The following is a 15,730-nucleotide window of genomic DNA, read 5'->3' on the forward strand; positions in this document are numbered from 1 at the left end:
AGAAATAAACTCAGAATATCTACATAAACTTGGGTTTCTTAGCTATTTTACAGTTAGTATAACCTACTATGAAAAAATCCAAATATTGTAGAGACTTAATGACTAAATGTATGCTATACATTACACATTTTTATGAAAGAATCTTATATATTTCAATTTAGAATTTCTGAACCTCTCCCTACCATTCTAGAAATATAAAAAAATATATGGTATAAAGACATTACCTTAAAGCCTATTTAATAAAAATAACTGAAATTATACTTACAAAAACTTTATCTCCAACTACATTTTCCAGATTTAACTGCCTCGTGATTTCCTTTAGGGCGATTTTGTCATTGATCTGCAGCAGTCCTAAAATAAAGTCCATTTAAAAGTATTTAATTAAAACGAAACATGTATTTGATATAGCAGGTTGTTTTCCAGTTAAGTAAATCTTCCCAGTCAAAGCCTGTTAGTTCACATCACTTTCTTTTTAAAACTTAGCAATAAAGACATTCTGTAGAATCAAAAAATAATCCTCCTTGGGATTAGAATGATTAAAAAAAGAAGAAAAAAACCAGAGTCCTTCTGAGACTCCTTCATTATTAGTATTTTAATTTCTAAAAATACTGCATATGGTGTGCTAAGTAAAACACAGATCTAGTTTTCAAAATCTATTAAAATGAATTTGAAATATACAAGTGAATTTAGTTTCATCATACAAAAACCCCACAAAGTTTATGTAATCTCCAATGGCAAAATAATGGCATACTTACCATTTAAGTGAACTTGTAATACATTTTCACTCACTTCTTCTATTTCCATGAGTTCTTTCAAAGCATGATTTATTAACTAAATATGAAAAGTTTATGAGATAATAATAGGTAAAAGATTTTAAAAAAGTCCATATTCTTTTTTAAACTACAAGCGGTAAGAACAGAATATAAATAAATTGACCTCTTTAACAATTAAGTTTTCAAATTCTTTACAGATAAAAGGTTTAACTAGAACATCTCATATCTGACTCTTTTTAAGAAACAAGAGCCAGGACTGATACAATATTCTCTCAATCACCTACCCAAACTTTTAATACAAATTTAGAAACAACCAAGTTTTAAAACAAATATGTCTCTATATGTCACATTAAACATGCGACATGGCCCTTATAAACTTCATGTCTCAGTTAGTACATTACACATCTCTCTGAGAATTACTAAATATCATTGTAATCAGTTAAAAGCCTATTGAATTAAAGGTTTCTATGCAGCATACTTTTTTTTTTATAACACTGTACTGCTCTCGTACGGTGATATCATATATATCTCTTCATATCACCAATGCATTCGAATTTGTTTAAAGAATTTGAAAGTGAACAGAATTAAGAAAAGCCAAAAATCTTTTTAAAGAGTAAAGATGGACTGTTCCTTCCAATATTAAAATATAGGTACTATCATAAAATAAGTGAACTGGGAAAAGCAGTTGTATATACAAAATATTAGTAGAGATGGCATCAAAACTTAGGACAAAAAGGATTACTGAACAAAGGCACTGGGACAACTGGTAAACTATTTTCCAAAACAAAATACTATTTGTATTTGCAATATGCTACTTATTTGTCATTGCAATACCTTATCCAAAAGGAAAAAAGCAAATATGATCCTCATTTTAAATTATATATGTTTCACAACAAAATACCAAAAATAAAAAAATTTTCCTGGTATACCTGCATGGTTTTTAAAGCATAGGGAATTCTAGGTCCTCTGAAAAGGAGACAATCTCAAGATATCACCTGTCATACTACCAGTAATAGCCCAACTGAGAAGTGACATTTAATGAGAAGTAACATTAAAGGACTGTATAGAGGTACTTCTTCACCTCTGGATCAGGTCAGACACTATAATAAGAGTACATCCCCAGATGATATACGATTGGTCTCTCAAAACACTGCTTTCAGCAACTTTTTTTTTTTTTTTTTTTTTTTTAAGCAATCCATGGTATTTTCTTTTTTCCTAGGTTATGTTTTGTTTTAATTCATAAAATGTTTTATGTTTTGATGAATTATTCAAAACAATTTCAAACCCTTTGCTAAAATGAATAGGGATTTTAATAATATCTTCCATTTTATATATGTATAAGGAGAGTTGTAACAGGTTTACAGCTTTCTTTCCACTCAACTTACTTTAAACACCAACTTATGCTTTGCTTGGATCAGCCCACTAATATTTTATGGGTTGTGTGTATGGTTTGAAATGATAAATATATTAGCAAGTGATCTTCAAACAATGTTACTTCTAATCTGGGTACTCCTAAAATTTACTGTGTAGTTTAGGCAATCAACCATTTAAGTTAGCTTTTTTCTTGAATATGTCGTCATCATTTCAAATATTTAAACTACATTATACACTAAAAATATTTAGTTGGTTATTAATGTCACACTGACCAACATAACCAAATTTGGTAATCTCCTTTCTACATTCTTTGTGCCTAAAATTTAATATTACAAACATACCAGGATAATTTTCTTAGATCTCCCCACATCCAGTAATTTTTATGCTCACCAATGATTATACTATTTCTAAATATTATAATAAACACAGGTTTCACCAATATGCAACTAGGAGAAATATCCTATTTAACCATCTAGGAAATCTGTCTACAGTAAATTCCATGTGTAAGAGCATTTCCTAAGGGTCGGTAGAGTGGCTCACACCTGTAATCTGAGTGCTTTGGGAGGCAGAGGCAGGAGGACTGCCTGAGCCCAGGAGGTTGAGGCTTCAGTGAGCTATGATTGAGCCACTGGGCTCCAGCATGGGTGACAGAGTGAGAGCCTGTCTCTTAAAATCAAAAGGTATTTTCTAGGGCTCAATCTGTCACTTGAAGCTATATCAATTTTTTTAAAATAAAATGCTTGTAATATTACAAGCCACACTATTGCCTTTTTCAATTAACTGTAGAGTTAGAATTTTTGTATTTCAGACAGTTTGGCCAAGTATAGTGTTTTAAATATACTATAATCTCGGGGTTAGGATTAGAGTTTAAAACAAACATAAGACTACAGGTCTTATGTTTTAAAATTTGAATTTGTATAATTATACTAATGAGGTTAGGCACAGTGGCTCATGCCGGTAATCTCGGCATTTTGGGAGGCCAAGGTGGGTGGATCACTTGAGCCCAGCAGTTCCAGACCAACCTGGAAAACATGGTGAAACCCTGTCTCTACTAAACATAAAAAACTTATTAGCTGGGTGTGGTGGCACATGCCTGTCCCAGCTACTCAGGAGGCAGAGGTGGGAGGATCGCTTGAGCCTGGGAGGAGGAGGTTGCAGTGAGCCTAGGTCGTGCCACTGCACTGCAGCCTGGGCAACAGAGTGAGACCCTGTCAAAAAAAAAAAAGAGAGGAAAAAAAAATAAAAGAAAAAGAAAACGAAAAAAATTATACCATTGAGAGTTCTTGTATAAAAATAAATTGTATCTGACAATTTAGTCAATCCATATTTTCTCTCAGGATACTCCCACACATACAACAAATTACAAAAGTAGCAGAAGTCAAACAATGTTCATCTCTTCAACCTGCCAACATCAGAGTACATCAGGAATACATGAAACTATATCAAAATGGAATGCCAGGCAAGGGACTCTTCCAGATTCCACTGTAGTGAAACCCAATAAATGACTGTAAAACACCACAATAGGGCTCTGGTTTAAGAAGCAAAAAGTAGATAAACCGTCAGTGTGGCCAAGAATAACCAATCCATTTTGTTAACTGATAAATACTATGACTTAATGCTTTCGCCTTTAAATTTCAGTACATTGATTAAACCTATAGGGGTTTATGAAAAGGTGCTGTAACATGGAAGGAAGGGAACAACAAGCAGATTAAAAAGCTTAAGCGCAGATTTAAAATATTAAGCAAGATGGCTGATTAGAGACTCCTGGTGCTCGTACCCCGCACAAGAAAGGACCACAGCAATGAATGAACAGCTAAGATTTGACTGGCGTGTTGAAGGGAGAGTGCTGGAGTACAGCAGGGAAGGGGAAACACATGTGTAGTGACTGAAAATCCAGGAGGGTAGTGTGTAGGCACCTGGCCTCTGCAGCTACATCTCCTGCACCCGGATCAAATCTTCCCGTAGTCAGGAGGGACTTCCCATTTTGGGGAAAAGGTAAGCAGAAGATCCCCACCAGTCCTCACTGACACTATAAACACCTACAGTCCTTACCACAGGAGAATTCCATAGTCCTAGCAAGCCCTAAGTCAAGGTGGAGAGCTGCTGGGAATTCAAGCAGTTGCACTGCTCCAGATCATGAGAATAAAGTATGCACTCTCCATCCCTCACCCACCTGTAGGCCAACCTGCTGCAGCATGGCACCGTTGAGGCCAAAGCCACTTCTGTTGTGCGCCCTGCTCCGCGGGCCAGTAGCCACTGCACCTTTCCAGTACTAGGGGTCCATCTTCATTCCACCAAGCCCACATAGGTGGTTGAATGCCACAACTCTAGCTGCATGGAGACTGAGCCTATAATTGGTTATGACTCTGGTCCTACACAGCAGGGAATCCAACCTCTTGCTGCCACACTTCCGGCCAGAGGACCAATCCGGCAGTCCCACCCAGGACAAACTCTCGCTTGAGCTGACCAAACCAGTGTGGGGCTCTCTCTCAAGAAGGACAGGCCCCCGAGCATCCAAGCAGCTGATACACCGCTTGTGCTGGTAGAGTGGCTATGCACCCATACTCAGAACCTGAGAAACAGCCCCACAATACCCTGCGCCCCTCACTCCTGCACACATACCTCTGGCTTGCCCAGTGGTCCTGTGCCCACAATCAGGGCCTGAAAAACAGACCAGAAGGTTACCCCTGGCAGGCATGCCTCCAGCCCAGCCGAGCAGTCGTGAGCCATGACCTGTACCTGAGAGACAGCCCTATGGGCCACCCATGGTGAATACACCTCCCAAAGGGTGGCCAAGTATCCTTGTGAACACATACTAGGCCTGAGAAGTAGCTCTTCAGGCCATTCTTGAGCCTGCCAAGCAGTCTTGTACTCACCTCCCAAACCTGACAAACAGCACAGCCTCCCTATAACCCATCAGACATGCCCCAGGACCAGCCAACCAATCGTACGCCCACGTCCCTAACCTGAGAAGTACACTAGCCAACTGGCCCTAACAGACACATTACCCTAGCTGGCTGAGCAGCATTACACCCTAGGTCTACAAATCAGCCCTGAGGGTTGCCTCTGGCAGACACTCTTGGGCCAGTCAAGCAGCCCTGCTCCTACTTCCCAGGTCTACGAAATGGTCCAGTGGGCCATCGCTGCTGAAAAGTTCCCAGGCCAGCCAAGCAGCAGTGTCACAGGCCTGAGAAACAGCCTCACGGGATGCTCCTAGTGGACATGCCCACAAGCCAGCTGAATAGCCTTGTGACTGCATCCTGAACCTCAGAAACAATCCTGTGGAACCCCTCAGCAGATATGGCCCCAAGCCATTCGAGGAACTGTATCCCTATACCTCTGTTGGGATCAAGCAGCCTTGCACCTGGATCCCAGGCATCTCCTGGGCCTGAGAAACAAACCAGTGAGTTGCTCCTGGCAAACATTCACCAAGGCCGGCTGAGCAACTGCATGACTATGCTCCTGGCCACATTAATAGCCCCATCTGCCAGTGTGTCAGATCCCAAGGTGGTTGACCCACCACATGCATGCATATGCCCCTAAACTAAGAATCAGCCCAGCAAACCCATCCCTTGCAAAGCTGTACAGTTACCACCAGAAACTCTCAGCCTAGGCCACTGAGACACTTGTAAATGACACTATGGATTACAGCTAAAAAAAACTATACAAAGACCACACGACTGTATACAACTAGAACCAAGGGCAATGAATCACACCAAACTGACAGACACCTCAAGACACATTCACACAAGTAAGTACTTCCTTATGACATCAATTCTGTCAGATTGGAAAAGGCAATTTTACTTTTCTACCTGAGGCATACCAATCAACATAGGGACACATTAAACATTAAACATAAAAAAGCAAGAAAACATGACACTTCCTAAGGAAAACAATAACCCCTCTAGTAACAGACAAGAATCATACGGAAATACAGAAAATGCCAGAAGAAGAATTTAAAATAATAATCTTGACAACACTCAGTGAAATTAAAGAGAATACAGATAGAAAATTAACAAAATCAGAAAAACAATTTGTGATTGAATAAGAAATTATCAGAGATACCATAAAAAACAAACAGAAATCCTACAGCTGAAGAAGTTAATGAAACAGAAAATATAATTGAGACCTTCAACAACAAACTACACCAAGCATAAGGATTTCTTAAATTGAAGACAAATTGTTTGAAATAACACAGGGAGATAAGAAAAAAAAAATAGAAAGAATGAATAACGTCTACAGGATTTATAAGGCTTCAGTAAGTGAACAAATATTTGTATTATTGTCCTTTCAGGAGGAGAAAAGAAGGAAAAGGTGAGAAAAACATATTTAATAAAACAGTAGTTGAAAACTTCCCAGTTCTTGAGAGAGGAATAGACATCCAAAGGAAGCTCAAAACTCCAAACAGACTCAACACAAACAGAAGGTCTTCTCTGAGGCATATTATAGTCAAATTGTCAAAAGTTGCAGACAAATAATTAAAGCAGCAAGAGTAAAGTGTCAAGTCACTATAAGGGAATTATACTAACAGTAGGTATCTTCTTTATAGCAGATTTTTTTAATTAAAAATTTTAAACTCTTTATCATTTCTAAAAATGATATTTTAAAACATCTTTCATCCTTCTTCTTTACATTTTAGCTGATTGTCAGAATATACAACAGCAGATTTCTTAAGAGAAACCTGACAGGCCAGAGGGGAATGGGATGATACACTCAAAGCTCAGACTGAAAGAACTGTCAGCTAAGAATATAATACCCAGCAGCTTCAGAAATAAAGGAGAAATAAAATGTTTCACAGATAAGCAAAAACTAAAGCAATCTGTCATCACTAGACCAGACTTATATGAAATGTTCATGGGAGCCTTACATCCATAAATGAAAAGATGATAACCACCATTATGAAAACAGGGGAAACTATAAAACTCACTGGTAGTGCAGATACATAAAGGAGAAAGAGAAGCACCCAACTGGAAAAATAAATGAGAGGAAGTAAGAAACAAAGGATATACGAAACAACCAGAAAACAATCACTAAAATGACAGGGTAAGTCCTCACTTATCAATAATAATCTTGAATATAAACCAATTAAGTTTCCCATTAAAAAAATATAGAACAGATAAAAAAACAAAACTCAATTATATGCTGCTACAAGAAACTCACCTCACCTGTACAGACACACAGACTTTTTAAAGGTATGAAAAATTATCCTAGGACAATGGAAAATAAAAGTGATACGAAAGTTGTAAAAACAAAGAACATTATATAATAATAAAAGGATCAATTCAACAACAGAATATAACAGTTGTACATGTAAATGTACCCAACACTGAAACACTCAGATGTATAAAGCACGTATTATTAGATCTAAAGAGAGATAGATTGCAATAAAATAATAGGAACTTCAACACCCTATTCTCAGCACTGGACAGATAATTTAGACAGAAAATCAATAAAGAGAGACTGAATTTGAACTTCACCATAGACCAAATGGACCTAAAAGACATTTATAGAACATTTCACCCAACAACTGCAGAATGTATATTCTTCTCATCAGCACACAGAAGATTCTTCAGGACTGACCTTATATTAGGACACAACAGAAGTCTTAAACATTTTTTTAAAAAAAGCAAAATCATATCAAGTATCTGATCTGGCCACAGTGGAATAAAACTAGGTATCAATAATAAAAAGAACTGGCTAGGTGTGGTGACTCACACTTGTAATCCCAACACTTTGGGAGGCCAAGGTGGGAGGATCCCTTGAGCCCAGGAGTTTGAGACCAGCCTAGGCAACATAGGGAGACCCTGCCTATACATTTTTTTAAAGTAGTAAGAGGAACATTAGAAACTATACAAAAATACAGAAATTAGACAACATGCCCCTGAACAATGGGCAACAGAAATTAAGAATATTACAGATTCCTAGAAACAAATGAAAATAGAAACACAACATACTAAAACTTAAGGAACACAGCAAAAGCAGTATTAAGAGGCAAGTTTATACCAATATATACCTACACCAAAAAACTAGAAAAATTTCAAATAAAGAATCTAACAATGCACTCCAAAAAATTAGAAAAATTTTAAATAAAAAATCTAACAGTGTATTCCAAAGAGCTAGAAAAGAACAAACCAAACCCCAAATTGGTCAAAGGAAATAATAAATATCAGAGAAGGAATAAACAAAATTGAAACAAAAATTGCTTAGACTAAGAAAGACTAAACTAAATAAATGAGAAAAGAAAAAAGAGACATCACACTGAATATCACAGAAATAAAAAGGATCATTACAGACTACTATGAAGAACTATACATCAATTAATTACAAAACCTAAAGGAAATGGTTAAGTTCCTGGACACATAAAACTGCTCAATATTGAAGCAAGAAGAAACAGAAAACCTGGAGAGACCAATAACAAATAATGAGGTAGAATCAGGAATAAAAAGTCTTCCAACAAAGGAAAATCCAGTACTGGATGGCTTCACTGCTGAATTCTACTAAACCCTTAAGGAATTAATGCCAATTCTAAAACTACTCCAAAAAATTCAAGCACAGGAAATCTTTCCTAATTCATTCTATGAGGCCAGCATAACCCTGACAGCAAAACTAGACAAGGACAAAACAGCAACAAAAACTACAGGTCAATATCTCTGATGAATATAGATGCAAAAGTCTTCAACAATGTATTAGTAAGCTGAATGCAAAAAGATCATTCACCATGATCAAGTGGGATTTATCCCAGGGATGCAAGGATGGTTTAACATATGCAAATCAATGAACGTCACATAGCACATCAATAGAATGGAGGCTAAAAACTATAACATCCCAATGGATGCAGAAAAAAATGTGATAAAATCCAACATCCCTTCATGATAGAAACTGTCAATAAATAGGTACAGAAAAAAAGCACCACAACATAGTAAAAGCCATATATGACAAACCCAAAACCAACATCATACTGAATGGGGAAAAACGAAAAGTTTCTCCTGTAAGAACTGGAACAATACAAGGATGTTCACTCTCCCCATTCTTACTCAACACAGTACTAGATGTTCAAGCCAAAGCAATTGGAAAGGAGGAAGTCAATTCGTTCCTTTTTGCAGATGACATAATCTTACATATAGAAAAACCTAGAGACTCTACCAAAAAACTCTTAGAATTTCAGTAAAGTTGAAGGCTACAAAATCAATATACAATAACCAGTAATGTTTGTATATACTAACAACAAACTAGCTGAAAAAAAAAATCAAGAAGGCAATCCCATTTATAAGAGCTACCAAAAAAATTGAAGTACTGAGGAATAAATTCAGTCAAGGAGGTGAAAGGTATAGTTTTGTACAAGGAAAACTACAAAGCACTGAAGAAAGAAATTGAGGAGGATACAAACAAATGAAAACACACCCATACTCACAGACAGACAGAATGAATATTGTTAAAATTACTATATTACCAGAAGCAATCTACAGTTTCAATGATATTCCTATGAAAACACCAATGATATTCTTCACAGAGACAGAAAAAAAAATCCTAAAATTCATATGAAACAACAAAAAATGCCAAATCGATAAAGCAATCCTGAGCACAAGGAATAAGGCTGGAGTCAATGTATTACCTAACTTCAAATATACTACAAAGCTGTAGTAACCAAAACAGCATGGTACTGGCATAAGAACAGATATGTAGATCAATAGAACAGAATAGAGAACCCAGAAATTAATCTGCTTATGAATAGCAAACTGATTTTTACAAAGGCCAAGAACACTCATTAGGGAAATGGCAATTCATTCAAAAAATGGTGCTGAGAAAACTGGATATGCAGAAGAATTAAACTAGATTCCCATCTCTCATCCTACACAAAAATCAATTCATAATGGATCCAAGACCTCAATGTTATAAAACTACTAGAAGAAAATATAGGGGTAATACTTCAGGACACTAGTCTAGGAAAATATCCTATGAGTAAGAACTCCAAATCACAGACAACATAAAAAATAGACAAATCCGATGACATCAAACTCAAAAGCTTCTGCATAGCAAGGGAAACAATCAATAGCATGAAAAGACAACCTACAGAATACATGACAATATCTGCAAACTATTCATCTGATAGGGATTCATATCCAGATTACACAAGGAATTCCAGTATCTCAAGAGCAAAAAACTGATTTGCTTAAAAAACAGGCAAATTATCTGAACAGACATTTCTGAAAAGACATACATATAGCCAACAAATACATGAAGAAATGCTTAACATTATTAATTATCAGGGAAATGCAAATAGAACCACAGTGAGGTATCATCTCACCCCAGTTAGGATGCCTATTTTCAGAAAAACAAAAAATAATAAATGCTGGTGAGGATGCAAAAAAAAGGGAACTTTTATACACCATTGGTGGGAATGTAAACTCCTATAGCCAATATTGAAAACAGTACAAAGGTTCCCCCAAAAACACTACAATTAGAACTACCATATGGTCCAGCAATCACACTACTGAGAATTTATATAAAGGAAAGGAAATCGTTAGATCAGAGAGACATCTGCACCCTGTATTTATTGTTGTACTATTCACAATAGCCATGATATGGATCAACCTAGTTGTCCAACAACAGATGAATGGATAAAGAATATGTGTATACACACACAATGGAATACTGTTCAGCCATTAAAAAAAGAAATGAAATCCTGTCATTCACAGCAACATGGATGGAACTGGAAGAAGTTATATTAAATGAAATAAGACAGGAAAAGAAAGTTAAATACCATGCGTTTTCATTCATCTATGGAAGCCAGGGAAAGTAAATACTATAGAAGTCAAAAGTAGAAGAGAAGATAGGGTAGGAAGGGTAGGAGGAAAGGAGGGATAGGGGAGAGATTCAATCACGAATACAAAATTACAGCAAGATAGGAGGAGTAAGTTACAGTGTTGTACTATCATTGTTCTGTAACTATAGGATGACTATAATTAACAATAATATTGTCCAATAGCTAGAAGGATACTGGATGTTCTCCACACAAATAAATCATTAATGTTTGAGATGACTGATATGCTAATTACTCTGATTTGATCACTATACATTCTATGTATCAAAACATCACTATATATCCCATCAAAGTGTATGATCAATTTAAAAATAAACTATAAAAACGTTAATTACTATTTAAAATGACTATTTTATGAAATAAATGTTTTGAGCTATTTAAGTCAGACTTAGACAAGAAGGAAAGATTCTTAGAAAACTGAAATGCAATATCAGATTAGAAGAAGCAAAAGACAGCACTGGCAGTAAAGAAAATCACATTGGCCATATGACAGAATGCTGAGAGGGGGGAAAAAAACATGAAAAAGATGGTAGACACAGAAAAATGAAAACAAAGATTTAAGAACTGAATATTCTAATATTGGATATTCATTTTTTTCTAATCCTAAGAAAAAATGAAAGAGAATATTCAAAAATAAAAAAATATTATTCTTTAGTGAACAATACCCTCTAAATTTATACTAAAACAGTATGCAGAATATTAGTGAATTTTATGATCAACTGTTAGACATAGTCAATGAATAACTAATGCAATAAGAGAAGAAAAGGACTAAAAGGTATGGAGATAGAGAAGGAATAATTAAAACTGTCTTTGCTGACAGATAACATAACTGTCTGAGTAAAAAATCTCAAAGAATTGACAAAAAAGCTAATGGAATTGAGAAGCGATTATAGCAAGGTTGCAGAAAACAAGGTAATATACAAAAGCCAACTGTTTAGCTATCTACCAGCAATGAAGACTTAGAAAAGGAAATTAAAAACACAGCACTCTTCACACTAGCACCAAAAAAAATGAAAAATTAGGTATAAATCTAACAAAACATGTATAATATCTTTATTAAGAAAACTACAAAAACTGACAAAATTCCTAAATACATAGATACTCCATGAATGGGAAGACTTTCCTAAAGTGATGTATAAAGTCAACACAAAATCCCAGCAATTCAATACAAAGATTCCCAGAATTTTGTGGGTATGTACAAAGTGATTCTAAAGTTAATATGAAAAGGCAAAGTATGCAGACAGCCAACATAATACTGCAGAAGAACAAGGTCAGACAACTGACAGTACTTACCTTAAAGACTCACTAAAAGTCTACAGTAATCAAAACAATGTGATATTGGCAAAAGAACAGACAAAGCAAGGGAACAGAAAGAGAACCTAAAAATATACCCACATAAACATAGTCAGCTGATCTTTGACAAAGAAGCAAAGGCAATTCAATGGATAAAAGACAGTCTTTCTCCAATTCGGCATTGATTTCCAAAAAAAATAATAATAATAATCTAAACACAGACCTTACACCTTTCACAAAAATTAACTCAAAATGAATCACAGACCTAGATATAAAATGCACAACTATAAAGCTTGTAGAAGATACATAGGAAAAAATCTAGATGACCTTCAGTTTGGTGATGAAGCTTCAGACATAACACCAAAATCGTAACTCATGATAGAAAAAACTGACAGATTACTAAGATCAAAGACTTCAGTTGGGCACAGTGGCTCCTGTCTGTAATCCCAGCACTTTGGAAAGCTGAGGCAGGATTGCTTGAGCTCAGGAATTCAGGACCAGTCTGGGAAACATAGGGAGAGCTTGTCTCTAAACAAAATTAAAAAACACATCAGGTGTGATGGTGCATGCTTGTAGCCCCAGGTACTCAGGAGGCTGAGGTAGCAGTCCTCTTGAGCCCAAGAGGCCGAGGCTACAGTGAGCTGTGAGCATGCCACTGCACTATCTTCTAAGTAAGTAAGTAAAACAAATAAATAAAAACTACTCTACCAAACATACTGTTAAAAGTATGTTTGACATAGCAAATAGTATGTTTTGTATGTATACATAGCAAAATAGTATGTTTGACAAGCAATAGTATGCTTGACTTTGACATAGCAATAGTATGAAAGACATAGCAAGATCCTGTCTCAAAAATAAAAATAAAAATAAAATCTTCTGCTCTGCCAAAGACAGTTAATATTAATAGTATGAAAAGAAAAGCCACAAACTGTAAGAAAATACTTGCAAAACAAAACTGAAAATCAGAAATATAAAGGACTCTTAAAACCTATCAATAAGAAAACAACCCAAATTAAAAATGGACATAAGACACCTCACCAAACATATACAGATGAAAAAGAAGTGTATGAAAAGATGCTCAACAGCATGTCATTAGAGAATTACAAGTACAATGAGACACCAATCTACACCTATTAGAATGGTTAAAAAGTTTCTTAAATTTAAAAATTTGAAATTTAAAAACATTTCACATAGTTCTCTTGTGAAAACCACCCAAAATAATAGTGAATTCAAATGCAAAGAAAAACCATAATAAAAAACTCAAGAATAAAGAAATAGTGATTTATAGAAGCTGAGTATGAGGACTAAAACAAATTAAACATAGATTTGAAACCTAAAATTTACTGTAAATATGATTATAAATGTGAAAATTTGTGAACTATTAAAAGAAATTACCTAGATCTAAATTCTCAATTTACATACTTTAAACAATACTTGAGATGAGTGATAACAGTAAAATCCTAACATATTCATCATAATAAATTTCAATATACATTGCTTAAAATGTTAAAAAAATTTTACTTATCCATTTTTTAAAGTACATTAGTAAAAAATTTAAATTTATTGTATCTAATACATGAGAACAGATTTTACACAGAGTACTTAGCATTGAAATTAATTACTTTCAAAAGTTAACACCCATAATTTGTCTCCTATATTGCATAAAGGATATGAAAGAAAAGAGCAAGGGGAAATAAGTAAGAATATCTTTTTGAGGTAACTAAGTAACTACAATAAAGAGGAAAAGGAGACAAGAATGATATAAGATGTGAACATGCATCTTATGTAAAACTACGTAAATTAGGGTTAAACAATAAATAGTCATAATGTAGGAAAAATAAAAAGAATGCATGATATGATAGTTCTCTAACCTATAACAAAGGGAAAAACCCTACCTTGCAGCATTGATGTAAAGAATAAATGAGAGAACATAATAAAAAGACACATAGTACATGCTCAATAAATGCCATTTTCTTTTTCCACTGGAAATCTCTACTTCTTCAAGGACAAAAGACCATGTTGGAACAAACATCAATTGACAATTTGTCACTAGGAGGACAAATAAGGGGAAAAAAGGTCTGCTATACTCAAATATACCACCCTAACTTTATAAAGTTTTACATGTCTTCTATGATTAAAAAAAAAAAAGTAAAATGTTACAAAATAATGAAATGAAAAATATTTTCAGTATTATATAAAATAAGAATCATCATACGCCAACAAACACCAGAAATGAACAGCTTTTACCATAGTTTTTCCTGATCCTCGGGGTCCGATAATGAGGACAGAGTTACTCTCTCCATGGAGAGCGGTCCTTTTTAGCAGCTCACTTAAGTGTCTAAAATGATATAAATAGGACAAAATTTTAAAAATGAAGCTGGAATACTTTGTTAGATTGTAGTTTTTTAAAAGGCATATTTGAATATGCATAGAAATTTCCTCTTTTCTCTCCCTCTGGGCACTTGGCCTAGCCTCTGAATGGTCCTAAACAGAAAAATACAAAAGAAATAGGAGGGTAGTATAGACTCTGAAATCTTTAGGTGAAAATGTATCAGATTGGAATATATTGATTTGTATGATCGTGGGGACAACAGTGGCAACTCTCAGGACTCTTGGATTCAAATCTCTTTTCCTACTATACTCTGAACTTTCACTCCATAGTTGGCTGCTGGGTATTAAGGGCAAGATGGTTAGAATTCTCTCCACAGTATTAGATAACATAAACAAAACAAGATTGAATGTTAAAGTGCTATTGCATTATGGAAATATTTGTATCTGCTCCTGCTTCACGCTATGTGGTGTTTCTATTCACAAAGCAACATTTTTTACTTCTATAAAAGTGTTTGTTAGGTTTATTTAATATCAAACTTGTTACATAATTTTTGCAAGACCTGGAAGGCATCTGTAAGTTGGTCCGTAACAGTCAAAAGGACAGCTAGACTTACTTGTATTGTACTTGCACTCCAAATAGGTTACTATGTGGACTCTGATGACAAAATCTTTCACGTAAAATTCTTTGTACCTGATGAAAATAAAGTGAATAAATATAAAAATATTACACATGCAATAAAAAATGAGTAAGAAAGCACATTTACAATAGCCAGAATTAGTTATTAATGAATCAATTCAACCCTCCCTAAATTCTTATCCTCTAGAGTTATGGCACCATAAGTTAAAAAATTAATGGTGTTCTTATCTATCTCAAGTCCCACAGGAAGAATGAGAATTTAGTTGTGAAGGTTTCAAAAAAGGGAGAATCACTGACTTTAGTTATGTTAGCAACTCAAGGGCTGTTTCAATGCATGTGAACGAGTTCAGAAAAAAATTCTTATAAGGAGCTGTATTTTGAGTTCACCTTAGAAAAAGGGCCTTAGACTTAGTCATGAAAAATTATGTCAGATAATCTACCATGCTCTTTAAAAAGATGGACCATTAAAGTCATTCCTTTTTGGATCTGCAGCTAATACAG

At 34.9% G+C, this 15,730-nt stretch overlaps 1 protein-coding gene across 4 annotated transcripts in view; it reads right to left on the minus strand.

Annotated features, from left to right (window-relative positions):
* The window catches only part of ORC4 (origin recognition complex, subunit 4), a 96,228-nt gene that overhangs the window by 23,762 nt on the left and 56,736 nt on the right, over nt 1-15,730 (minus strand). For 3 of the 4 annotated variants that reach the window (XM_011969313.1, XM_011969312.1, XM_011969311.1), the window contains 4 exons: nt 15,207-15,283; nt 14,509-14,599; nt 756-831; nt 266-351 (listed from right to left, as the gene is read on the minus strand). In XM_011969313.1, the coding sequence (XP_011824703.1) occupies nt 266-351; nt 756-831; nt 14,509-14,511 (165 nt within the window). In that variant the 5' untranslated portion in view covers nt 14,512-14,599; nt 15,207-15,283. The remainder of the gene's footprint in view (nt 1-265; nt 352-755; nt 832-14,508; nt 14,600-15,206; nt 15,284-15,730) is intronic. The other variant, XM_011969314.1, reaches the window with a different exon arrangement.

The sequence above is a fragment of the Mandrillus leucophaeus genome, unplaced genomic scaffold, assembly GCF_000951045.1.
Source record: "Mandrillus leucophaeus isolate KB7577 unplaced genomic scaffold, Mleu.le_1.0 Scaffold880, whole genome shotgun sequence".
NCBI classification, from domain to species: Eukaryota; Metazoa; Chordata; class Mammalia; order Primates; family Cercopithecidae; genus Mandrillus; species Mandrillus leucophaeus.